The sequence below is a fragment of the Sorex araneus genome, chromosome 3 (genome assembly GCF_027595985.1).
Source record: "Sorex araneus isolate mSorAra2 chromosome 3, mSorAra2.pri, whole genome shotgun sequence".
Classification (NCBI taxonomy): domain Eukaryota; kingdom Metazoa; phylum Chordata; class Mammalia; order Eulipotyphla; family Soricidae; genus Sorex; species Sorex araneus.
In genome coordinates, this window is record NC_073304.1 from 200,512,556 (window position 1) to 200,538,502 (window position 25,947).

The window sequence follows — 25,947 nt, forward strand, 5'->3', positions numbered from 1 at the left end:
GGGACAGGGGTTGGGGTTTGAGATGAAAACATCCTGAATTTGGTGGTGGGAAGGTGTAATGGTGGTGTGATCGGTGTTTGAATATTGAATGTAATCAAACATTGTGAACTTATAAAATTTTTAAATTCGTTTAAAAAAAAGTAATGTGGAGGTCTCTATAATCCAAAGGCAGTGTCCCTCACACAACACCCCGACAGACCCTCCTCACCAGCTCCCAAAGCCTCTCCCTTCCAGGGCCGTCCCCCTCAAGACCAGATACAGTGAGAGGTTCATGCTGGCAGTTGGGCAGGATGTGCCCTTGTCCCTTAGATGGGAAGGCCCTGGGGTGGGTGTGGCCCATCTCGAATTGGAGCTGTGGAACCTGGGTGCTGACTTGGAGCTAAAAACCCTCTGAACCCTGTCGTCTTGGGCCTGGGGCCTGGAGCTTCTTGGGGACAGAGCCTGAGCGGGTGTAGACAGTCTCCACCCCCAGAGACCACTCCCACTCTGCAGCTGTCTCTGTCCAGGCAGTGCCCAAGCTCACGTGCTCAGTGGCTGAGATGTTCGTTCCCAAAAGCGTGGGGTTGCTGGCGCCCAGCACTGCAGGGGTCGCCTCAGGTCCGGGGCTGGCCCCTGATTGTTACGCTCCGATGATTATGAAGTCAGCTCGCGGCCCCCTCAGGGTGTGTCCCAGGCCCCCAGTTTCTCTCTGCTTCCTGTCAGCTTGGTTGTCCTGCAGGGTGGAGGCTGTGGTCCCTGAACAGACGCAATGGCTTCCGAGGTGCCGTGCAAAGTGGGAGACGGGGAGCAGACCACGGTAAAGAAGGAAGACCCCCAGGTCCAGAACGCACTGGAGCCGATACCAAAGCACTGCCAGAGCCCCAAGACTATGAAAAGGACCGTCACCACCAAGGGACTCCCACTTTCCTCGCGGGGCAGTTTGGTGAACTGCTCGAAGGAAGATTCCATCAGTTTCCCGTAAGTCCTGCATCTGTTCCTCCCCTCCCAGGTCGGGCGTGGTGGGGAGAGGGGGGCATTTATAGAGGCAGGACTGCCGAGGTCTCCGTCAACCCACACCTGGTCTCTGGGCAGTAGCACTGCACAGCTCGGAATGTGGATTCTCAGCCCAGAGGGGCTCTTGGGGATGTGTGGGTCTCCCATTCCGGAATGCCTTCTGGGGTTAGTCAGAGGTGTTGGTTCTGCGTGCCCCTGATCCTGCGGTGTCTAAGGTCAAAGCTCTCCCCTCTCCCAGCGTGTCACACCTCCTCCGCTCCAGTTCACTCCCACTTAGCTCTCCTCCTTCAAATCCCCCCTCTTGGTACCTTTGTTCCCTGATTACATCCTCCCCAAGACCCTCCTCGCCCTACTTGGGTGGAGGGTCACTGCACCTCTCCGTGATGCTGCGTGCCCTTCACTTCCTTCCGCAAAACCCTTGGACGTACCTGCAGAACATCAAGTCCAGTGTTCAGTTCCAGAGTTGTCAAGGGCAGGGCGAGCCTCCAGGGAGCTCCTACCCTAGGTGTGTGTCTGGGCAAGGAGCCAGGCAGCTACATAGATAAGATAGTAATAATAGCATTGTTTGTGCAATGTCAGGGTACCCCTGCAGGGGCCAGCAAGGAGAGCAGCAGGATAGCTTGGATGGGACTGCAGCCAAGGGAGGCTTCCTGGACGAGGTGGTATTTGAATCTTGGAGCCAGGGAAGGGGTGTTGGTGTGGGTTGATATGGACAGTGTCACGGGTGTGTGACTTGTGTAGGGACACACAGCCCACCCCAAGAAAGGTCCCGTGCTTGGCTCTTGTGCTGCTATCACTGTCTTAAAGTGCTCAGATTTGTTGGGGCTGGAGAGAGAGTACAGCAGGGAGGGTGCTTGCTTGCCTTACACTCAACTGACCTGGGTTTGATCTCCAACACCCCATGTGGTCCACTGAACTCTGCCAGGAGTGAGCCCTGAGTGCAGAGCCAAAAGCAAGCCCCAAGCACTGCCAGGTGTGCCACCTCTCCCCTCCTAGCCCCCCATCCCCCCCACAAATGTTCTTAAATTTGTTTGGTTTGGGGCCTGTAACAGCTGGCTGTGCTCAGGGGCTATTCCAGTTTCTCTGCTCAGGAGTGACCCCTAGTGGTGCTCAGGGGACCATATTTGTTGCTGGGAAACCCAGCAAAATGCCTAACTTTTTTTTTTTTTCTTTTTGGGTCACACCTGTCGATGCACAGGGGTTACTCCTGGTTCTGCACTCAGGAATTACTCCTGGCGGTGCTTGCACCCCATTTAAGAAGTTTCTTTGGGGGGGTGGACCACACCTAGCAGTGCTCAGGGTTTATTCCTGGCTTTGTGCTCAGGGGACCACATTGGGGTGCCAATGGTTGAACCTGGGTCATCCACATGCAAGGCAAGCACGTTACCACTGTACTATGCTGGACTTACACGGGCTAGAGACTGTTCAAAAGGCCAGAGTGTATGCTTTCCCCCACAGGAACCTTGGGTCTGATCCTGCATCATAAGGTCCCCTGAATACTGCCGGAACGGACCTTGAGCAGTGCTAGGTATGAACCCAAGAGGGAAAAAGACATTGGTTAGCGTTTCCCAGAGTTGGTTCTCAAACACGGGCAAGGCTGGTTTCAGCAGCTTCCTCATCAGGTCCCAGTTGGCGAGAGAACATGTGCTTTTCACTACTAAGTGCTGGCTGGGCAGGAGGCACTGCCCCAGGGTGCCTGAGTGCTGCTAAGGCAGGCCTAAGGCTGGGGTGGCCTCCTGGGTGGGCTGAGCTGTCCTCTCCTCCTCCCCTTGCCTGTGCTCCCCCCGCCCCCGCCACAGGAAACTGATGCCCCCGGAGGACTCCGAATGCAGCTCCGATGACACCAGCATCTCCCCACTCTCGTCCTCCTTGCTGAATCCCATCAAACTGACCGTCACACAGCCTAACAGCAGCTTCTTTGCGGGGATGCTGGAAGGCGAACTCAACAAACTCAGCTTATCCTCGGTGACCAAGGACCCAGAGAAGGGGGACCTGGCCCTCTGTCCCCGCCCATCCAAGTCTCAAATTGCCCCTGGGGGCCTGCTGGACCTCGACAACCCCGAGGTGGACACGGACACCTCGTCCACGCACTCAGAGTCCTCGGTGATCATGGACGTACCCGAGGCCCCTTTCATCTGCGAACACACCGTCAGTGACTCCACAGCTGTGGTGGGTTCCCTCTGCTCCCTGCGCGTGCGTCCCGCCAAGGCTTCCGGGCTGCCACCCTCCCCGTGCTCCATGCCCGGCTGAGTCCCACGGACGGTGTGCCAATGCCTCCCACCATGTCCTGCTCTTTAGTGTCTGGGTTGGAAGACAGTGTGTGTGTAGGGGGGAGTCCAGGGTGAGCTGGAAGGGGCCTGGTGCTGTCGGGAGTTTGGATGCGGAGCTGCCAGGAGTCGGAGGGGAAGATGAGCTCCAGGTGCAGACACAAGCTTGGGGGCCTTTGGTATTTATCGGAGCTGGGCCACAGAAGCAAGGTTTTAACTTGTAGATGTGGGAGAAAGGCATTTGGTGGGGGCGCCGGCAATAGCCAAGGTTCCTGGGGGTATGTGGAAGCCTCTTCCTCTCACATGCTCACGAGAAATGGGATTCCTGGGGAGAGGGAACAGGTGCTTTGCATGCCGGAGTCTCTGGCACTGCCAGGGGGACCCTTGAGCACCACCTAGTGTGACCCCTCCCCAAAGCCAAGCAACAAAACTGGTGAGATCCCTGGGCCAGGGGAGAGCTCAAGAGGCTGGAAGTGCAAGCTCCATGCGCTGGACCCCTTCTCATGTTGGTCCCCAAGGTCCCTGAGCTGCAGGCTGTGACGGGAGCAACCCCGAGCCTTTGGGCACTGCCAGCTGTGGCCCCCAAGCAACAAATGCAAATGAGACTCCTGAGCCTCCTCTCTCTCCTGTAGTAGGTCTCGGGTGGGCTGACACTTCAGTTCCCAGATGGTTCTGATTAAGTCCAGGGTGTGAAGATCCACCATCCGAGCGTGCTGGACGGGAGTTAGGGAGGGCATTAGTTTGGGCGCATTTTTCTGAGGTCCAGTATCCTCCAGGTGAAAAATAATTAATTAAGCACCTTGATTTACATATTTATTCAGAGTTGTTTCAGGATTACAACCCTCCAGCACAGACTCCACCACCAGTGTCACCTTCCCCACCCGCATCCCCCGCTCCCCTTCTCCCTTCCCCTCCCCTCCCTCTCCTTGGCTGCACGTTTTCAAGTTTGCTTATTGCAGTTTACATCTCATACTGGCAGTAATCCTCGAGGTCCTTTTTACTTTTATGTTCTGTAACAATACAGAACAGCTTTGGGCAAAGCTCTGTATCAGGTGGCAAACAGGTTTCACGCCGTCACTTAGGAAGCCAGAATTGAAGCCCCACTGTTGGAGGGCCGTGAGCAGCATCGTCAACCTGCACCCCACACCAGTGCTGCACCCTGATCCATGGACCAGCAGTTAGAACCAGGGCAATGGCCCGGGTCTCTCAGCATCTTTATTACCCAGCTCACTAGAATTTAAATCCTGCTGCCCGCCCCCAGATACTGTAGGGGTTGGTGGGAGCCAGAATCTGTGCCCTGGGGTTATTTTTTGAGGGCTTACTCCTGGCTCTGCACTCAGGAATTACTCCTGGTGGGTTCGAGAACCGTATGGGGTACTAAGGATCAAACCTGGGTCAGTCATGTGTATGACAAGCATCCTACCTGCTGTACTATCGCTCCAGCTCCAATTTGTTTCATCTGGGAGCGGCACCTGACCGTGCTAAGGGGTCACTCTCGGTGGCAGTGCCAGGAATCAACCCTGCAAAGGCTGCATTTGATCTACACCAAAGGACTTGTTCTAACAAGTCCTGTAGAGTATTTTCATAGTGATAGACGTTTGGGAGCTAATGGCCTGGGTGGGGGAGAAATGGGACATGGGAGATAAAAGGAGGGAGAGCAGCGCCAAGTCTGTAGGGTTCTGGAAACGCTCTGGACCCTTAGCCAGGTTTGGTCCCAGCTCTGGTAATACAAAGCCGACGGCAGTCCTGGAGCTGTTGTTTGAACGAGACCCGGGACCTGCACAGCCCTCTGGGAAACCAGACCCAGGCACAATAAGCAAGGCCCACGAGTTGCTAAAGTTCCTTTGACTGACAGTCCAGATGCGTGGAAGGCAGAGGGTATGCATAGAGGAGGGGACTGTCCCTGGGAGAAGCCTGTGCTGGGGGCTGGGGTTTCCTCACGTGGCCTCTGAGTCCCTCCCCATCCCGAGTCCTTCCCATCCCCAAGTCCCTTCCATACGAGTCCTTCCCACCCGAGTCCTTTCTCTCCCATGAATCTCTTCCAGTCCCTGAGTTCCTTCCTGTCCCTTGAGTCCCTTCCTATCCTCAAGTCCCTTCCCGTCTCCGAGTCCCTTGCCCATCCACTGCGGCTCTCAGCCAAGGCTGGGGATGAGAATGGGGCCTTCCGACACACAGGGGGGTGGGCTGGGCTGAAGGGTGGCTAGCCAGCTCTCAAGAATCTCCCCGGGGCTCTCTTTCCCTAGGTATCCTGGACCTATGCCGTGGGCAAGCAGCAGGTCAGCTTCTACCAGGTCCTGTTGCAGGAGGTGGCCAGGAAAGACAACGAGCAGCTCAAGGTCAAGAACCGGCCCTGGATTTTCAACAAGATCTTGGGTACCACAGTCAAGCTGATGGAGCTGAAGCCAAACACGAGCTACTGCCTCACTGTCCGTGCAGCCAACACAGCCGGGGTGGGGAAGTGGTGCAAGCCCTACAAAGTAAGACCTGGGATGGGGGCTCTGGGGACTGGTAAGGCCCTTAGACCTGCCCGCCCCAGCTCCCTGTGGGCTCCCTTTAGGTGAGAGGCCATCAGTTCCCATGCCAGGCTGCTGCCATCCTGGGAGACGGGATTAGGCCACACCAGGCTCCAAGACGACAAATAGGTTCAGTCACATCCATTTGCAGAATTTTTCCTTTTTTTGGGGGGGCGACACCCAGGGATGCTCGGGGCCCACTCCTGCCTTTGCACTCAGGATTTACTCCTGGATGTGCTCGGGGGACCACAAGGGACATCAGGGATAGTACAGGAGGTAGGCAAGCACCCTACCTGCCATACTATCACTCTGGCCCCAGATTCTTTCACTTAGTACCAGCAGTTGTGAGCAGGCTGGGCCAAACCAAGTCAAGGGCCCCCAGCGAGGAGCCTGAGAATGGGCAGGCAGGGGGTGAAGCCTGAAAACACACCACTCTGCAAACACCCCTGGGGAAGACCAGAGTCCACCCCTGGCTCTGGCCCATTCCTCTTGTGAGTAGGTCTCAAGGTTAAGGTGAAGGGCACTCTTAGCAGATTAGAGGGGGCTAGAAAAGGGGCCCCGGGGGAAGCCTGGGAAGGTGCTGATGGGCTGGCTCGTTTGATTTCAGTTTGCCACTGTGGCCACCGACTTGAACAGCTTCCCAGAGAACAACCCGATCCAGATCACCGTGCAGCGCAAGGAACCCCAGCGGAAAACCGTGTCCATCGGGATGGAGGACATGCGCAGGCTAGAAGACCTGGAGTACCTGTACCCCTACTAGGCGGGGCCCCCGGGGTGCCCCCTCACCCACCTTCACTTTGGACCCAGGGCCCTCAGGAACCAGAACCATGACCACCACCCACACTCTGCAGAGCACCGCTGACCACCCTGCCCGCCCGGGCCTGGCGGCAGGACATCCACCGCGGGCTGGGCCAGGCTGAGTCTCGAGAGGAATCCCACTTGCCTGGAGAACACCCCGCGCCAGGCCGGCCCAGCCCAGCCTGTGCCCCAGCCGCTACGCCCCTTCTGCAGACCTGGGCGGGGTCCAGCTCCCATAAAAGAACTGCAGGTCACTCAGCACTCCCGAGTTCTTCAGGGTGGCCGTGCGCGTGCATGGCAGGAAGCGAGGTCGGCTACTACGAGCTACCACCATTTCCCCGGGGAGTGTGTGTGTGTGTGTTAAGATGCAGGCACCAGTCACAGGGTTGTGTGTGTGTGTTAAGATGCAGACACCAGTCACAGGCGTGCCTGGAGGGGCACCTGAGGGCACACAGCAGGAACTCTTTTAACTGTGGGGTCTGCTCTGGCCTCAGCCCAGAGATGTGCCAAGTAGAGACCCAGTGAGGTCACAGGCAAAATCTCGAGAGCACAGAATGGCAGAGGACACAGAGGAAAGAAGAAATGCCAGGGTGCCACGGTGCCCTCCAAGAATGACCTTGAAACCCGCCTGACCGCCTTCATGGAGGCTGGTGCTCAGTGGCAGCACGTGGGCCAAGGGTCTGCACACCTGAAGCCGTGCCCCTTGACTGCCCACTGCTGCCCTCGGTGCCCAGCGGGGCCAAGCCTGTGTGGGTGAAGGACAAGTCACCAAAGCACTGGCCCTAGATGCTGTGACGGTGGCAGCTGCTCTCACAGAGGGGCCCCACCCCAAGGCTGCTGGAGCCAGTGACTCTCACGAGTGCCTCTAACCTGGACAGCCCAGGGAGAGCCACTTCCCTAATCTGAGGGCACGTGGACGGGAGGAAAGGCGACTTCCCACTCAGAGAGTGGTTTGGGGGGACGTCAGTATCCAGTGCAGAGGGAGGGAGTGAGATTGACTCAGCAGTCCTTGAGCTGGGGTTCTAAGGTGAGAAATTCTAACAATGGGGCCAGTGATAATAAGTGGGTAGGGCATTAGCCTTGTACGTAGCCGACCCAGGTTCAATCCCTGGCATCCTATCTGGTCCCTCCAGCACTGCCAGGAGTAATTCCTAAGTGCAGAGTCAGGAGCAGCCCCTGAGCACCACTGCCAGGTGTCGCCCCAAAGCTAAAAAATTTAAAAAGAGAAATGATAACAAAGGGGCTGAAGGGATAGTGCAGCAGGCAGGGCATTTGCCTTGCTCATGCCTGACCTGGGTCGATTGCGAGCACCCCAAGTACCACCAGGAGCCATCCTTGAGCACAGAGCCAAGAAAAGCCCTGAGCGCTGCTGGGTGTGACCCCCAAACAACAAAAAGTATAATTAGACACAAAGGTGATTTATTTGGTCAACAGCTGGGGCCTGCCCCTGGACAGAGCTGCCGGGAGAGGAGGCGGAAGAGGCCGTCCGGGCCAGCACCTGCAAGGTCCAAGCAATGCCCACCATGGCCGCCTGCTCCAGGCAGGTTCCCCCTGGGGGCTGTCAAGGACAGAGGCTTCGTTCTCCGGCCGCCTCCTGGTCTTGGGAGGAGGCGAGTCCAAGCGTGAGTCCGAGAGAGCCAGAGGTTCCTCATCTCCTCCATCTGCGGGCAACAGACAGAGGATGGGGCCGGTGCTCCAACCAGGACCTTGCCCTGGGCCCCGCCAAGGCGGCCTGGCACAAACCCCGGGGCACATACCCACTTGAGGTCTCATGCTACCTCTCACCCCCTGGCCTTCAGGAATCTACCCCGAGGGGAACGAGGTCTCAGGATCGAGGCTGTGGGCCCCCACCCCGTTATCTCCTAGCCCAGTGAGGTCCAGTCTCTCACTTGCCCTGGGCACCAGCTCCCTCCGGGGCATCTGGGCACTAGTGTTCCACCCCAGGAGGGAAAGTCCACAGAGCGAACCTAGGGCCATCAGAGCCGAGCAGCCACCCGCCACCTCCCCAAACTCACATCCGGAGGCATTTGTCTTTGCCCCCGCTGGCCACTCTCTGCCCGTCTGGACTCCAGTCCACAGCATACACCTGAGCGGGGAGCAGGGAGGCCAGTGAGGAGGGCTGCGGGAACGGCTCCAGCGGTCCCCCAAGCCCCGCCCCCTGCAGAGCCCCCCTGCCCACCCCCGGGGGTCACCGTGCCTCGTCCGCGTGGCCTGGCAGGTCCATGGACAGCTTCTGGGCCTTCACGTCCCACACCTTCAGTGTGCTGTCACTGCTGCCGCTGACCAGGAGCCGGCTGTCGGCCGACCAGGCGATCTGGTACACGGCAGCCACATGGCCCCGCAGGGAAGCCAGATACCTGCGCCAGAAGGACATCGGGTGGCCACTGGAGCTGCCCAGCCGCCTGCCGGGGGGCCCTCTGGCTGCTTGTGTCACTCACGTGCCCATCCCCATGGCACGGCTCTGCTGCCCCTTGCCAGGTCTCGGTGCCTGTGCAACTCTGTGGGCCTCAGGGTCCGAGGGGGCCATCTGTGCAGCGCCCCCCACCCCCACCCCATGCAGCAGCCATCTCCTGGCAGGTGGCAGGGAGTGACAAGAAGCCTGTTTCCTCCTCTCTCTGGTTTCTTGGGGTTACACTCAGCGGTGCTTGCGGCTTACTCCTGGCTCTCCACTCAGAGATCACTCCTGGTGGGCTCAGGGGACCCTATGGGATGCCAGGATCGAACCCCCCCCCTCCGCGGTGCTATCTCCTGGGCCCCCCAGTTTCCTCCTCTTAACAAGGAAGCCAAGGGCTTATTGTACAGCCCTGCTGTGTGGAGGTCCATGATGGAGACAGAGGCCCCCTTTAGCCCCAACCGGGGTTTCTCCTTGTCTCCTTCCTCTCGGTGCTTCTCCTCCACGATACTTAGCCCCCAGGGAACTCACTGCATCTCCCCCCACCCCTCCCAACCCCGGGGCTGCGGGCAGATTCACCTGCTGACCTCACATCACAAGGCTGGGCCCCGACGGCAGAGCCAGCTCGTGCCTCCCAGGCCTCTGCAGCAGCCCCTTAGGACTGGCCTTTTGTGGTCCCCACTGAAGAGAACACAGCTGCTGGGAACAGCCAGCCCCCTGCCAGGGCCACGCCCCTCCCCAGACAGCGGCTCCCTCCACCCCCACGCCCCCAGCCCCACTCACTTGCCCGTCCTGCCGTCCCACAGCTTGATGGACTTGTCGAAGGAGGCGCTGGCGATGACGCGGGCGTCGGGGGAGAAGCGCACCTGGTTGATGAGGGCCTGGTGTCCCGTCATGCGTGCCAGGGGCTTCTTGTCCTCTGCGGGGGTCCACAGGAATAAGGTGAAGTCGTCGGAGCCAGACACCATCCTCTCGGGGCCCTGGCCCTAGGGGAGGCAGAGCGCGAGCCTCGTGGGGCAGGACCCGGGCCAGGAGCGAGGGGGCTGGGCAGTCACTCCCCACCCCCAGAAGAAAGGGCACGGGGTGGGGGAGGGGGCAGTTGGCAAGGTCTCGGCTCCCATGAAAAGGCAAGGCTGCGAGCAGCCCGCCAACGAGAGCACACAGGGTGTGTAGCTGCGCAGGGCCCGGTGCACAGACAAACATGCAAACTTCTGGGGTTTTTCTGGCCACACCCTGCTGTGCTTGGGGGCTACTCCGGGCTGTATGTACAGAAGTGACCCCTGACAATGCTACGGGGACTATATGTGGTGCAGGGGAGCCAATCAGGGCCACCGGCCAAAGCATCCTCGTGCAAGGTAGGCGCCTTCCCTTCTGTAGTCTCTGGTCCTCTACACGGGAACTTCTGAGATTGACACAGGCAACTGGATGCCTCCAGAAGGAACGGAGAGTGTTAGATAACATTGGTTTGTCCTAGCTCTTCCCGAAGGAGCTTAGGTTTATTGAGTTACTCCCACCAACAGTGCTCCTAAGCCACATCCAATTCCATCAGGCACTAGTAACCCTATATTGCTTTTCTCTTTCCTTTATGTCCTTTGCGTGGTTTAGCAATGTCCTTTCTATACAGACAAGGGAAGAGAGTTCATGCTGTGCTTTTGTAATACGGGAATTAATTGACTCTGAATAATACTTCTAGGCATCCATCCTATTTACTTGACTAAGCCTCAGTTGCCCTAAGTTCCTAACACCCAAAAATGGGGGTCCCTCCAAGGGACAAGAATGGACCCAGGGCAAGCCGCAAGCTACCCTGGCTTCAAAAAGGGACAGGCCAGGGGCCGGAGCGATAGCACAGTGGGTAGGGCGTTTGCCTTGCACGCGGCCGACCCGGGTTCGATCCCCGGCATCCCATATGGTCCCCCAAGCACCGCCAGGAGTAGTTCCTGAGTGCAAAGCCAGGAGTAACCCCTGAGCATCGCTGGGTGTGACCCAAAAAAAGCAAAAAAAGCAAAAAAAAAAAAAAAAAAGGGACAGGCCAAGCTCCATAAAAAGTATAAGTGAAGAGCACGGTCATGGTACAAACTTATGACCCAAAAAGTAACTGAGTAAGGACCCTGTGAGATTAGAAAAAAACTAACCTGGCCTGAGGACTGTAGTCTGGGATATATGGCGAGATGCCCTCAGGAAGAGCCACTCTTTGAGCTTAACACAACTCTTACTGTATTCATACAAAATGATAAAATACTAGTATTTAATGATTGTTTAAATGCACTACTAGCTAAGGAAAGGAGAAAGCAATATGCCCTTAGATGGAGTCCCGCCCTTGAGCAGATGTCCTAGTTATTTAGAGTGCTGAACCCCAGATAAGGGTTTGTCCTTGAGTTAATCTAGAACTTCCACTGAAGGCTTTACATCTGTTTATTGTTATGATGCTCAACCACACCTATATGTACCCCCATATTTCACGATGTGATTTTTCTTTTTTTGCTTTTTGGGTCACACCTGGCAATGCACAGGGGTTACTCCTGGCTTTGGGCTCAGAAATTATGTCTGGTGTGCTCAGGGGACGATATGGGATGCCGGGAATCGAACCCGGAGTCAGCCTCGTTCAAGGCAAATACCCTCTCTGCTGTACTATTGCTCCAACCCCAATTTCTGATTACTATGTAACTACACTCTAAGAAGAAAAGCAGGTCACTAATTACCAACCAGCCGTGGCCCTGTTCCTTTGTCTGCTGCTGTCAGCCAGCTAGGAGAACAGTTCTCGGCCACTGAATGTACCCGGTTTGAATTTACAGGAATGATATTCAAGAGTGAGGGATTCTCACTATCCACCTTGTTTTGGGAGTCACACCTGGCAATATTCAGGGCTGATCCCTCGCTCTGCACTCAGGATCACTCTTGGTGGGCCTCGAGGAAACATAGGGTGCCGGGGATCGAACCCAGGTTGGCTGTGTGCAAGGCAAGCGCCCCACCATCTACCTTAACCTGAAACTTGGACCACAGGAAGGGGTCACTTAGATGAATGTGACTTGAGAAAGAAAGAACTAGCAAGCAAGCAAAGCAAACCATTCTCTATCATAAAGACTTTTAGGGTGGCACACTAAAGTACCATCACAAATGTAACTTTCTGGAAAAAACGAAGACCTGAGTGGGGGCCCTTGGAGGGCCGGGGACACACTCACCCGCACCAGGTTGTACCTCTTCTGAGCCCTCTCCTTCCACTCCAGCACTGTCCAGGCCACCGTGGGGGAGGAAGACGGAACAATGAGAAAATGGCAGGCAAAGCCCAGCTGGGCTGGCCCCTCCCCCATCGCCCCTGCCAGCCGCCTCCTGGCACTCACGGGACCCCTGGAGGTCTTGGCCATTGACGGTGGCCTCCGCTGGCTCGAAGGCGCCCGTGCGCAGGGCGTAGTCGGTGCTGAGTGCCAAGGTGTTCACCCAGTGGCCGTGGCCCTGCAGAGTCCGGCACAGCACGCCCTGGGAGGGGGAGCGGGGAACAGCATGTCCAACGGTGGGTGGAGGACGCCCCACGTCCTCCAGCCCGGGCAGCCCGCAGCCTCGCAGGGGGCCCAGAAGAGCCGGGGCTCAGGGTCAGCGCCCCAAAGACCCAGGGCACAACCACTGTGATCTGCAACCACCACCCCGGGCCCAGCGCTCTGCAATCGTGAAACAAGGCCCAGCCCAGCCCAGCCCAGCCCGCGATCCCTGGGAATGGGGTCAGGGAAGGGACGGAAGCCAGCGCGGATGAAAGGACGGCCAGTCTGGGGACCGGCAGATTCACGCGAGCAGGGCGGCCCCTGCCCCGGGCTGCCCAAGGCAGAGACGCTGGAGTCAGCCCCTGCAGCCCCCTCACCCAAGGGCCCCACCGCCCCCTGCCCACGTACGTCATGAGCGCGCCAGACTTTGATGGTGCGGTCCTGGGAGGAGGAGTACAGGAGCCCGTCACCGCCCCACCGGACACACGTGACCGAGTGCGTGTGACTCGTGAGGATGCGCTCGCAGCGGCCGGCGACCGTGTCCCACACCCGCACGCTGCCGTCCTTGGAGCTGCTGGCCACGTAGCGGCACTCGGGGTTGCTGCGGGAGGGAGGGGCAGGGAGTGGGGATGGCGGAATAAGCGCCAAGCGGAGGTGTTCGTTTATCTGGGGGCCAGCACCCAGCGCAGCTCGTGTTGGCAGGATCAAACTCGGGGCTCCCCGGCCGGAGCGACGGTGGGAGGGCGTCTGTCTTGCTAACCTGGGTTGGTTCCCCCCACATCCCAAACGGTTCTTGAGCACCACCAGCACCACCTCAGTACAGAGCCAAGAGTAGTCCCTGAGCATCGTCAGGTGTGACCCAAAAAGCCAGGGGGAGAAGAAAAACACCAAACCAGAACAACCAAAACCAATTCAGGGCCCCTCTACATGCAAAGCACATGCTTCAGCCCTCTGAGCCGGCTGCATGGTGGCCCCCCGTTTCTTTGTTTTTTTTTTTTTTTTTGCTTCTTGGGTCACACCCAGCAATGCTCAGGGGATACTCCTGGCTCTGCATTACTCAGGAAGTACTTCTGGCAGTGCTCGGGGAACCATATGGGATGCTGGGAATCGAACCCAGCTCAGCCGGGTGCCAGGCAAACGTCCAACCCTCTGTACCTCACTCCAGCCCCGAGTGGTCCCCTGTTTCGTGGAGTGCTCATGGCTTATTACTCCTGGCAGGGCTCAGGGGATAATATGTGGTACCAGGGATCGGACCCAGATGGACAGTACGTAGGGCAGGCACCTTACCCGGTGTACTACCTCCCGGGCCCTGTTGCTGTTTTTGTTTTTATTTTATTGCTCCCACCCCTGGCCTGGGCTTACTCAGGGATCACTCCTGGCAGTGAAGGACTGTATGGGGTACCAGGGATCAAACCCTGATCAACCAATTCGAGGCAAACACCCTCCCCCCCAACCACCCCTCCCCCCCATTATCACTCCAGCCTCCTGCTGCTGTTTTTAAATGTCATTCCCCATTCCCCTCCCACCGCCCACACAGACTGGGATCACACCTGGGGCTGGGGGACAGAGCACTCTACCAGGGAACCACCCCTGGGCCGTGACCCTCCTGGTGACCCCCCACACACACCCTCTCACTCCCGCCACTGCCCTCGGAGGCACTTACACGTGGAGGGGCTCCCAGCTCAGCCCCGTGATCCACTTGCTGTGGCCGGTGAGGGCCCTGCCCACCTGCTTCCCTGTGCTCGGGTCCCACAGAAGAATCTGGAGGACAGAAGCTCATCAGACACCTTCTTCCCTACCCCCTCAATCTGTCCCTGGCCCCACCAAAGGTCCCCCCAGCACTCCTCCCTCCCCCCCCCCACAGGTCCCTGGACAGAAGCCCAGCGTGCTGTCCTGACCGCCATCCACCCGGGCTTTCAATTCTTTTTCATGTTCTTTTTGTTGTTATCATTTTGCTTTGTTTTTGCTTTTTGGGTCACACCCAGCGGTGCTCAGGGGTTACTCCTGGCAGTGCTAGGGGGACCATTTGGGATACCGGAGGTCGAACCTGGGCTAGCCATGTACAAGGCAAACATCCTACCCACCGTACTCTCGTTTGGGCTCCCTTTTTGTGCTCATGATCCTGGGCCACATATGCGAGCTTAGGGGTTACTCCTAGCCCCAGCATTGGCGGGGTTGCTCCTGCCTTGGTGGTGCTCAAGGGACCATGTGGTGCCCAGAGTCCAACCTAGGCCCACTGCAGGGCGGAGCACGTACTCTGGCCCTTGGAGCACTCTCTCCAGTCTCCCAGTGGCCAGGATCAAATCTGAGCCCTAAGACTTGTGGGACACGTACCTGGCCGTTTTTGCAGCCTGAGGCCAATTTCAGGCCGTCCGGGGACCAGGAAACGGCGAGGACCCAGTGCCTGTGTCCTGAGAAAGGGGAGAGGGGAGGAGAGTGGGCATCAGTCTGCCCCCCCCCCCCGGGCCGGCACACTGCCAGAGCTCCGACGGCTGAGTAAAAAAATATGTGATGGGGGGGCCGGAGCGATAGCACAGCGGGAGGGTGTTTGCCTTGCACGCGGCCGACCCAGGTTCGATCCCCGGCATCCCATACGGTCCTCCAAGCACCGCCAGGAGTAATTCCTGAGTGCAAAGCCAGGAGTAACCCCTGAGCATCGCTGGGTGTGACCCAAAAAGCAAAAAAAAAAAAAAAAAAAAATGTGATGGGAGTGACGGCATGGAAGGAGAGATGTGGCTTCTGGTAGGACCCACCCCCAGGGGGAGGCTGCCCGTTCTGACACCTTCTCAGGTGGCACAGCTAAAGTGTGCTCAGGGGACCCCATGGTGGCAGGGATGGAACCCAGGGACCTGCACGCAAAGCCCATGCTCGGTGCACTGTGCTCTTCTGGGCCCCAATCTCGGCTTGTTTCTCCGTTAATTCCTCGGGCTTGCTTGGTCTCTACCTAGGAGCTCAGCTGCTCCTGGATGCTAAACGGGCGGAGTCAGCTCTGCGGCTGCTCAGGAACCAGTGGTAAGGGGTGTGTGTGTGTATGTATGTGTGTGTGTGGGGGGGGGGCGGGGGGAGGGGCCCTGTTGCATTGCCCCAACCCCCACGGTAAGCACATACTGACCCTGACATGTGAAGTGCGGCGTCTCTGTGCTGAGATCCCAGAAGCGCACTGTGGTGTCCCCAGAGCCACTGGCCAGGTACCTGGGGGTGGGGGTGGGGGGAGAGTGAGCCTGACCCCGCAGTGAGCACCCTCTGCACCACTCCCAGGCATCTGTGCTCCCTGCAGTCTCCTGCGACCAGATTCTCCTCTCTTCGGAGCAGGGAGAAGGTTAACCCTGGTGCCATCGGCAGACCCTCGGCCCTAGGCCATCTCTCTTCCCTTCCTTCTAAGAGGAAAGGACGACCAGATCGGATGCCTCTCCTTATCCTCAGGGGCCTTCCAGGAGCCAGAGGATGCAGCTTCAGAGGAAGAATGCAGCCAGGAAAGCCATGTGGCCTGCCTGGATCTCAGCAGGCCTGGAAGGGATCTTCTAAGGTGGGTGTCTTTGGCCTTTGGGCTCCAAGTTCCACTGCGAAGTTTCTTACTTGCAACTCGAGCCCAGAGTTTGGGGGTGGGGGTGGGGTGTCTAAAGAAAGCCAAGAGCCCCACTGAGAGTAACGCGCGGGTTAGTAACACGTGTACCCACCCCTATCGGAGCCACCATGATCCTGCAGCCGTCCTTACTTTCCCGTGGGGCTGAAGGCCACGGAAATGATGGCCTCGCTGTGCATCTTCAGCGAACTGGTGCAGCGGGTCACGGCACGGACCCGGAAGATAGCCTGTGGCTGGTAGATGATGTCCAGAACCTTCTCTGTCTCCACCGCCTGCGACTCCAGTGTCTTTGCCAGCGAGGAGACGATCTCAGCATCGTGGACATAGAATGCCAGTGGCACAGGATCCTCCTGGAGGTGGTGAGCAAACAGAGGGCAACTCCTCGTCAAAGCGGGGGTGGGGGTGGGGGGGAGGGCCTGTGACAAGGAGGCTCCCAGCTATGGGGTAGGGAGCTTCTTCCAGCCACACTCCCAGGACACCACAGCACCTCCATGGGCTTGGAGTAATGGCTTTTAATCCTCTAAAAACTACTAGGACTTTCACTGACACTTCAACATCCTTCCTCTCATTAAATACTCCCACAGCACTCTATCTGGAGACAGCACAGCAGGTAGGGTGTTTGCCCTGAATGAGGCCGACCCAGGTTCCATTCCATATGGTCCCCCGAGCATCACTAGGAATAATTCCTGAGTGCAGAGCTAGGAGTAAGCCCCAAGCATTGCTGGAAGTGGTCAAAACCAAAAATAAATACTCCCGTGTAATAAGTTTGCCCTGCATGTGGCCCACCAGGTCTGGCATAGTTTGGTCCCCTGACTCCCACCAGGAGTGCTCCCTCAGTAGAATAAGCCCAGAGCACCACCGGGTTTGGCCCGAGAACCAAAAAAGGAAATGCAGATTTTTTTCTTTGCCTCTGCACCTGATGGGTGAGTGGGAAGTTTGCAGTGGGATTCTGGTACTGCATTTTTTTTTTTTTTGTATTAGGCCACATCTAGCAGTGCTCAGGGATCACTCCTGGCCCTACTTGGAGACCATTGGGGGATGGAAACTAGCTGGGGTCAGTGTGCAAGAAACCAAGTGCCTTACCTGTTACACCATTTCTCCAGGTCCTGCATTTTGTTTTGGATTTCTTTCTTTCCATTTTTTTTTTTTTTTGTCTTTTCGGGTCACACCTGGCTTTTTTTTTTTTTTTTTTTTTTGTCTTTTTTGGTCACAGCCAGCTATGCTCAGGGGTTACTCCTGGCTCTGCACTCAGGAATTAGTCTGGGTGTGTTCAGGCAACCATATGGGATACCAAGGACCTAACCTGGGTCAGCGAGGAAGAAGGCAAACGCCCTCCCCACTGTACTATAGCTCTGGCCCCTGGACGGTTTTGAAGTCACAACGGGCAGTGCCCCGAGGCTATTCAGGCCTTGGTGTCAGAGTGGCCAGTTGCACTTGGGGTGGCTCAGAGACCGCGGCAGTGCTGGGGATGTGATCAAAACCGGGCCTCCCGCAAGCAAAGCCAGACACTGCGCCTTCACTAATTTACAGCGCATTTTACTTTACCTCTTGGGGGGTGGGGTGAGAGCGACACCGCATTTTAAAGCACCATCAACAACCCGTTTGACAACACCAGCTTGGAAGGGCCACGGGTTTGAGTCTGACCCTTCTGCGTCCCACTCCGAGTCTATCAGCTACCGCGCAGGTCCCGTAACACGCCTCCAGGCCCGGCTGGGCAAGCAGGGGGGCTGCGGCGACGGTTCCCAAACGCGATGCCTGTTCGCAGGCGGGGCCGGAGGGCGGCCGGGAAAGCGCGGGCACACCCCCCGACGCCCCCCGCCTGCCCCCCGAGCCCCGCCCCGCCGCGCACCTGGGCCAGCAGGGCGTTGCACACGAGCTGCAGCTTGTCCGGGGTGATGTCCACGGGCACGTCGAACGGGGAGCCCAGCCGCGTCCCCTCCTCATCCTTGAACTGCACCAGCAGCCGCTGCACGTCGCGCACCGCCGCCGCCTCCTGCTCCAACAGGCACAGCGGGCATCAGCCAGGACGTCCCGAGACCTCCCCGCGCCCCCGAGACCCCAGTCCCGGCGCCCCGTCCGCGCCCACCCACCGCATCCGCCGCTGCCGCCTCGGCCGCCGCCATCCTTGCCGCGTCCCACGTGGAGGAGGAGCAGGAAGACGCGGGCGGGCTGGAGCGCCGCCCCCGTGGCTCGGCGCCGCCGCCGAGCGCGCCCTCGCCCTCTGCTGTTGCGGAGGGGAAGTGCACGTCGCGCCCCGCGTGAGGAGCGAGGGGAGGCGGCGGTGTGGGTAGCTGCAGCAAGGATGCTGCTTCCACGTTCGCTGACTCCCGATGCCCGCACGATGCAGATGGTCTTGGTACCTTCGGAACAGAGATACTTAATTTTTTTTCTCCACGTCGTAGATGAGGAGATCGAAGCTCTGAGCAGGTCACTAATTTCCACCCCCCCCACCCCGCCCTAATATCTTAGAGATCAGTGAGATTGAACCCGCTGGGCTATCAGCAGTGGGGGCCCTGCAGAGGGATGGGTAACACTATTATGTCGATTGCAGATATTGTCTTTTTTCATATGCATCAAATCAATAGTATCACTGTATCACTGTCATCCCATTGCTCATTGATTTGCTTGAGCGGGCACCAGTAACGTCTCCATTGTGAGACTTCTTGTTACTGTTTTTGGCATATCAAATATGCCACGGGTAGCTTGCCAGGCTCTGCCATGCGGGCGAGATACTCTCGGTAGCTTGCCGGGCTCTCCCAGAGGGATGGAGGAAGTCAATAGTAATTCCTCATTAATTACTTTAATTTTATTTTTTTGATTTTTGGCCGACACCCGCGATGTTCAGGGGACCCTGTGGTATGCTGGGGACCGAACAGGGGCCAGTTGCAGGCAAGACAAACGCTCCACCTGCTGTACTAGTGCTCCGGTCCCTAGTAATTTTTGAAAAGCATAAAGCCTTAATTATCCTACAGTTTCATTTTTTAACACCCACAGTAGGCAGTAATGATAACGATTATGTTAGCGATGTCAGGCATTGGTCTAAGTGCTTTCCAGATATAAGATTTAATCTTCACTACCCTCTTCCCCATTATAAGGAACTAAGGGGATTTCCCTCCGCCCAGGCTGTCAGCCCATCCTGAATCTATTCTCTCCATCTACTGCCACCTGCTGGTCCTTCACCTCATTCCATTTCCTAGTATTTTCTACGATTTCCTCCGTTTCCCCTCTGCTTCCTCCTTGAGTTCTCACAGCAACCAGGATGAGGTCTTTTGCTTTGTTTTGTTCCCCTGATTTGTTGTTGCTGCCATGTCTGGGGGTCGGCCCCTCATGGCACGGGATCTCGACAGCTGTGCCAGGAAGAAGTCTAGTGCGTGGTCTGGCCCTCAAGGCTCCCGGTATGCAAGGCAGGCACTCTGCCACTGCACGACAGTTCCTGGCCCCATGTGGTGAGGTTTTCAAACCAAAACATTGCCGTGACTCACCAGTCTAAAGTCCCAGTGGTGGGAATTACACGCTGGTGTTCACTCAGCCACACCTTTCCAGCTGTTCCCCTGTCTTTAGGATAAAATCCTTTCGGCTTTCTCTTGGTTCTTTCAAACCATGAACTTCCTACATCCATGTGCTCCCAGTGTGCCTGGATAGAGCTTATAAGGAAGCAACTGGGGTTACAAAAGGCCCTCAACTTGATAAGGCTGTTTCGAGTAAGAGTAGTTCCTGGATCAGTGTCCTTGCTCTCTCTGAACCCACTCAACAGAGACCACGGAAAGGCGTAGCAAGAAGGTCGCCACGAACAGTCCAGGAAGGTGGTGTCTTACCATTCACAGCTCTGGTGGCAGCAGATTTGATTTTGAAGCCAGACAGGTTTAGAACACTTTTTTTTTTTCTTTTTGGGTCACACCTCTCGATGCACAGGGGTTATTACTCCTGGCTCTGCACTCTAGGAATTACTCCTGGTGGTGCTCCTGACGGAACCATTTGGGATGCTGGGGTTTGAACCCAGGTTGGCCGCGTGCAAGACAAAGGCCTTACCCGCTGTGCTACCGCTCCATCCCCTCAGGCACTCAGGTTAAATAACACTTTTTGTTTTAGGTATTCTTGTTCATACCTTCAAATGTAGTGACCACAACATATGACCACCAAAGTCCTTCATTCCAGTCCACCAGATCATTCCTCCCTAAAAAAAAAAAAAATCCTACTTTTCCCTCGGGAACTAGGTTCTGCAGTTAGAATTCAGAGCAGTATTGATTTCTTTCCTATTCTCTTGTCTTGGTTCCCTCTATCCCACATAGGAATGAAATCACTGGGTATTTGTCTTTCTCCTTCTGGCTCATCTTACTTAGGATCATCCCCTCAGACCCAACTATATTGTCATAAATGGCAAGATTTCATATCTTCTTATAACTGAGTATGTTCCCTGGTGTGTCTGTACCACATATTCATCTGTTTGGGGGCACTTGGGTTGTTTCCCTATCTTGGCTGAGGTAGAGAGTGCTGCAGTGACCATGAAGTGCTTCTTTGCAAGGGGTGGGGATACTGGTGCTCAGGGCTGACTCCTGGAATCACTCCTGTCGGGGCTTGGGTGACTGTACGGAGTGCTGGGGATCAAACCTGGGATGGTCCCGTGCAAGGCAGGTGCTTTACCTCTTGTGTTATCTGTCCAGCCTCCGTCTTTAAATTTAGAAACTACAGATCCATGGAACCATTTCATTCGCTCTCTCAGCTCACACTATTGAATGTCTGCTATGGATCGCATACCACTTGGAATCTGCAAGTGAGCAAAATAGATTCAAATCTTTGCCTGAGTGAGTGTTCTCTGTTTCCATTGTATCATATGAGCATTGGCTGTTTGAAAAATGTCTAGATGAAACATAATAGATGTTTCCTTTCTGTATTCTGCTTCAGCCTCCATGGCAAGCACTTTTCTTTTCTCTCTCTCTTTCTCTCTCTCTTTCTCTCTCTCTCTCTGTCTCTGTTTCCTTTTGGGTATTATGGTTTGCAATATACTGAAAAGTTATCATGTATATAACTGGGAGGAAAACTGGAGACATTGGTGGTACAAAATATACACTGGTGAATGGGTGGGTTGGAACATAATATGACTGAGACCCAATCAAAAATAACTCTGTAACTGTCTATCTCACTGCGATTCATTTTTTTTAAAAATTAAAAATTTAGTAAAAATATTTGACCTAAAAAAATCAATAAGGTTATTCCCAATTTTTATTTTTTGTTTTATTTATTTATTTATTTATTTATTGCTTTTTGGGTCACACCTGGCGATGCACAGGGGTTACTCCTGGCTTTGCACTCAGGAATTACCCCTGGCCGTGCTCAGGGGACCATATGGGATGCTGGGATTTGAACCTGGGTTGGCCACGTGCAAGGCAAATGCCCTACCTGCTGTGCTATCTCTCCAGCCCCTATTCCCAATTTTTAAAAAAGTATAATTTATTCCAAGGATGCAAAAATGATTCAAGAAACACAAATCTATTTACATATATATATAAAACACAAGCAGAAGCAAATTTTAAACCATATGATAGTAATAATAATAAAGAAACATCATAGGTGTTGGGAGAATGCTTGTGGAATGAATGTCTGAGCCAGGGCGTTCATGGAACAGCCTTGGGCTGGAGTCATCCTCCCCTCCCCCATGATTCTGCCACGGCAGGTCCCTCAGGATATTTTCTCAGCGCGGCAAGAGCAAGCTGCACAGAGGCCCTAGCATCCGGGACAGCACAGGGACACTCAGTCCGCCAGAGCACCTCAGCGGGGGGCCTTGTGTCCAGCAGGGTGCCAGAACCTGTGCAAAGTCACGAGCTCAGGCATGTAGGGTCTCCACCACAGAGCAGGATCCAGTGGGAGTCGCGCGTGAGGTATCTTTTTCTATTCTGTTTTTCTTTTCTTTTTAAAGGTGTATTTATTTATTTTTGGCTTTTTGGGTCAGACTCGGTGGTGCTCAGGGCTAACTCCTGACTCTGACTCTGCACTCAGGAATTACTGCTGGCGGTGCTCGGGGAACTATCTGGGATGCCGGGGATCGAACTGGGGTCAGCCACATGCAAGGCCAATGCCCTACCCGCTGTGCTAGTGCTTTGGCCCCCCATTTTCTGGTATTTCTTGGTCTCTGCTTTCTCTTCTGTGTCTTCCCTCAGCCCTGATCTGGTAAGTCTGAACATACAGTGGGGAGGAGCAGGCGGTGGTAAGCAGAGCCAAGCATCAGCATGAAGGTGCCCTTTGCTCATTCATCCTTTCATTCATTCAGAAAACACACAGGGCCTTGCAGGGGTGGGGCTCGGAGCCAGAGCAAGGCTGACTGCACGGGAAATCCAAGCTTCGAGTTCAGAGGCCCAGGAGGGGGCAGCCTGATACATTTGCCTGAGGATCCTTCTGTCAACCGTGAAACAGCCATTCCTGTGTTGGGGGGTGGGGCGCCTGTTTGGGGAAGGTATTTCTGGTTCTCCTGCCAGGGGGCCCCCAGCTGGTGAGGAAGAGACTGGGCTTGTCCTGGGAATGTCCTGACGTTGGCCAAACGTCAGTCCTTGGTCTCAGGGACTTCTGAGGTGCCCCAGCTTTTGCCGGGGATATGATTTCTGTCGGGTGAGAGATGAAGAGCCCACCGGCCCATGGAACCCATGGAGGCAGCCCGTTGGCCTTTCCGAAAAGGAAGGACACATCCAGCCGGCGAACGCAGAGTAGGAGAGAAAGAGAAATTCTCCTCCCTCCTTCCCCAGCCCCTCCTCCCTCAGAAGGGCATTTCTGGAAGTGTCCACTTGGTCCTGGAGGCTGGCAGCTGCTCTCCGTGTCCAGCCTGTCAGCCCCGCAGCTGTCACCCTGCTCCCAAAATAGCAGTGCTGGGCGGGCAAGGGTGAGGATTGTTTACCCACGGGGCGGGCAAGAAAGGACCTTTACAGTGAGCCTGGAGAGGGGGCTCTGCAGGGTGGGATGTTCCTGTCCCTTCTAGATCTTTCTTCCCCCCTTTGGGGTGTGCATGCCCATGTCCCAGAGCTGAATGGTGGTCAGAGGTTGACCAGCCCCTCCACGTGGTCATGGGCGCCCTGAGTGACAGTGACAGACTCCAGAGACACCTGCCACTGTGGCCAAATTTGGTCTGGAGCTAGGGGCAGGGCTGATAAAGGTCCCCGTGTGCGCTGGGAGGGGCTGGGCTGGCTGCGGGGCTGGGGGTTGTGGAACAGCGGGGACAGGGCACAGACAGGACAGTGCTGTCCCCTCGAGAGACTGAGCCCGGGTCCTGGGGCCCCGTGGATGGGAAGGGGGGCCCGCTGAGAAGAACAACGAGTTCCCGCAATGGGGGAGCAGCCTTCTGTGAGTGTGTGGGGACCTTCCCCAGCCGCCCTGGGGGACCGGCCTGGGACCCCCGCTCCTCTGGGTCTGTGTTCCGAGCTAATGCTGGGGTGTGTCCTTCCGGGGGATGGCTTTGGGGGGGTGCTCTGGGTTGGGTCCCCTGCTGGGGTGGGGGCCCTGGGGTCCAGGCTGGGTGTGGAGAGGGACTGGCCTGTCCCCGCAGATGGCGGAGGCGGAGGCGGCGCAGCTGAAGGAGGACGGGAACCGGCACTTCCAGAAGCAGGACTACAAGGCGGCGGCGCGGAGCTACGGCCAGGCCCTGAAGCTCACCAAGGACAAGGCGCTGCTGGCCACGCTCTACCGGAACCGGGCGGCCTGCGGCCTGAAAACGGTGCGGGGCTGGGGCTGCCGGGCGGAGGCGCTGAGGTTGAGGGGTCTCCTAGCTGCGCCGCCAGGGACCCTCTTCTGGAGCCCGCTGCTTTCCTGGCTGGCACCCCTGAGCCCCGCAGGGGGAGGGGAGATTTCCCCGATGGGATCAGCCTGCAGGACTGAGGCCTTCAGATTCTCTTTCACCCCCAAAGCAGCTGGAGGCGGCCTCGGGGCCTGGGTTGCGGGCAGCAAGCGCCAGGCTCGCACTTGCCCCAGACCTGAGGATATAGAGCTCAGGTCCTGCCCTGGGCTTGCCTGATGCCAAAGCTGGTCCAGCCAGATCCCCTCAAGCCCTCTCCCCTCGCCTCTGGAACTGCTCTGAGAAGAGTGCTCTGGGCCTGCATTAACTGAGTCTCTTCCCCATTCTTCAGGAGAACTATGCCCAGGCGGCTTCTGACGCTTCAAGAGGTGAGTCTCCTCCCTTTGACCTTCTCTTTCCCTTCCCCCACTGTCGTTGTTAGAGCTTAGGTGCCCACAGGGAGTGGATACAAGCCATGCCAGGCTTCGGGGTACTGTCCTCCCGAGGAAGAACTCTACCAGCCCTCCCTCCCCACCCCACCCAGTCATGATTTTTGCACGTTAAAGCTTTTGGGGGCAAGGACCGGGGTGGTAGGACAGCTGGTAGGGCGCTTGTCTTGGACATGGCCAACCTGGGTTTGACCCCTGGTATTTCATATGAACATCCCATGTGGTCTCCCAAGCATTGCCAGGAGTAATTTCTGAGTTCAGAGCCCGGAGTAACCCCTGTGCACCACCTGGTATGGCGTCCTCCAGAATCCAAAAACCTTTTTATAAAAAAAAAAAAAGTACTTTCCCTGCTGTCCTATCTCTCCGACATGGATAGCGCCCTCCTGGGAGAATCAGGCCAGTCCCAAGTGGGCTCAGAAGGGGAAGGAGACAGAGAGCAGCAGGAAGGGGCTGCGTTTAGTGGGAGTGGTGGATCCCAGGAGCGAGTTAGGGCTGAGGATAAGTTTCATCTGGAGGTTCCAGACGCAGATCAGAGGACACAGTGCAACGCGGTTCCTGGTGACCTGGTGGAAGGGCTTTCTGGAGTGGCTGTTGGCTGCCTGGGGACAGGGAGTGCCCCCAGCAAAGTGTGGGGGACACAAGCATCCGTGGCTGAGCACGGGCAGGATCCTCTGGGGGCCGAGACTGGAAGAGAAGATCCTTCCACCTCCAGGGTCTCACCATCTCATCAGGGCAGCCTGGGACCAGAGTCCCGGGGGTGATTCATCCATGAGGCCGACTCAAGTACTAGGGGTAGGGGCGGTGGTGGAGGAGAGGGAGGGGGCTTTCAGCCCATCCCCCCAAGCCCTGCCTGCTCTCCTCACTAGCCATCGACATCGACTCCTCGGATATCAAGGCTCTGTATCGACGCTGCCAGGCCCTGGAGCGCCTGGGGAAGCTGGACCAGGCCTTCAAGGACGTGCAGCGCTGCGCCACACTTGAGCCACGGAACCCGAGCTTCCAGGACACGCTGAGGAGGCTCAACACCAGCATCCAGGAGAAGGTGACTGGGCCCTGAGGGGCATGTCAGGGACAGGGAGCGGCAGGGGCCAGTGGACCCTGAACCCCATGCTTAAGTGCTCAGTAGCTTATTTGGAGCCACTAGGCTCCAAAGTGGGGGAGGGGTTGGGGGCTGGGGGACGATCCTTTGCCTTCCAAGTCTTGTGATGATCTAGAGTGATAGCAATTGCGAATAGACCGTCAGCTTCGCAGGACAAGGGATTCTGTTTACTATCCTACGCCAGACTCCCCCACAGGGTCTGACCGGTAGTGGTTGTTCAGTGAATATTTGTTGAATGAACGAATGACAATGGGGCGTGGGGCTAAAAACTGAATAGTTACCGAGATGAACTTTCTATGGAGTTCGACTGAAATGAGGTGGACTCCTGATTACCTCTTCCCAACTTCCTCCTCTTCCCACAGCTCCGTGTACAGTTCTCCACTGACTCCAGGGTCCAGAAGATGTTTGAGATCCTCCTGGACGAAAACAGTGAAGCCGATAAATTGGAGAAGGTGGGTGCTGTGCAAATAACTCGATCGCCAGCAGAGGGCGCCCGCTCCCACGTACAGTACAGTACAGTACTGGCCGACAACTGTACCTCTGCGGTAGAGGAATAAATAGCAATTTAGAAAAACAACGTCAACGATTAGAAGAGGTTTATGGAGGAGCGGCTGAAGAGAGTCTAGC

General features: G+C 56.6%; 3 protein-coding genes across 3 annotated transcripts in view; 2 read left to right on the plus strand and 1 right to left on the minus strand.

Moving 5' to 3' along the window:
- The first annotated feature begins 748 nt into the window (after positions 1 to 748).
- FNDC8 (fibronectin type III domain containing 8) lies at positions 749 to 6,533 on the plus strand. The gene is made up of 4 exons (XM_004608581.2): positions 749 to 957; positions 2,793 to 3,162; positions 5,504 to 5,737; positions 6,381 to 6,533. Exons 1-4 carry the CDS (start codon positions 749 to 751, stop codon positions 6,531 to 6,533), a joined length of 966 nt encoding a protein of 321 aa, XP_004608638.1.
- A 1,465-nt stretch (positions 6,534 to 7,998) lies between these two features.
- On the minus strand, positions 7,999 to 18,150 carry NLE1 (notchless homolog 1). The gene is made up of 13 exons (XM_055131743.1): positions 18,110 to 18,150; positions 17,869 to 18,012; positions 16,152 to 16,369; positions 15,549 to 15,628; positions 14,771 to 14,847; positions 14,100 to 14,197; positions 12,845 to 13,037; positions 12,302 to 12,437; positions 12,143 to 12,189; positions 9,747 to 9,949; positions 8,769 to 8,928; positions 8,587 to 8,657; positions 7,999 to 8,232 (listed from the first exon to the last, which is right to left on the minus strand). The coding sequence occupies exons 1-13, from the start codon at positions 18,140 to 18,142 to the stop codon at positions 8,220 to 8,222; spliced, it is 1,473 nt and encodes a 490-aa protein (XP_054987718.1). The 5' UTR covers positions 18,143 to 18,150; the 3' UTR covers positions 7,999 to 8,219.
- A 5,058-nt stretch (positions 18,151 to 23,208) lies between these two features.
- The window catches only part of UNC45B (unc-45 myosin chaperone B), a 30,323-nt gene continuing 27,584 nt past the window's right edge, over positions 23,209 to 25,947 (plus strand). Inside the window, exons 1-5 of the mRNA XM_004608583.2 lie at positions 23,209 to 23,345; positions 23,548 to 23,715; positions 24,125 to 24,161; positions 25,088 to 25,263; positions 25,683 to 25,772. Of these exons, the coding sequence (XP_004608640.2) occupies positions 23,328 to 23,345; positions 23,548 to 23,715; positions 24,125 to 24,161; positions 25,088 to 25,263; positions 25,683 to 25,772 (489 nt within the window). The 5' untranslated portion in view covers positions 23,209 to 23,327. The remainder of the gene's footprint in view (positions 23,346 to 23,547; positions 23,716 to 24,124; positions 24,162 to 25,087; positions 25,264 to 25,682; positions 25,773 to 25,947) is intronic.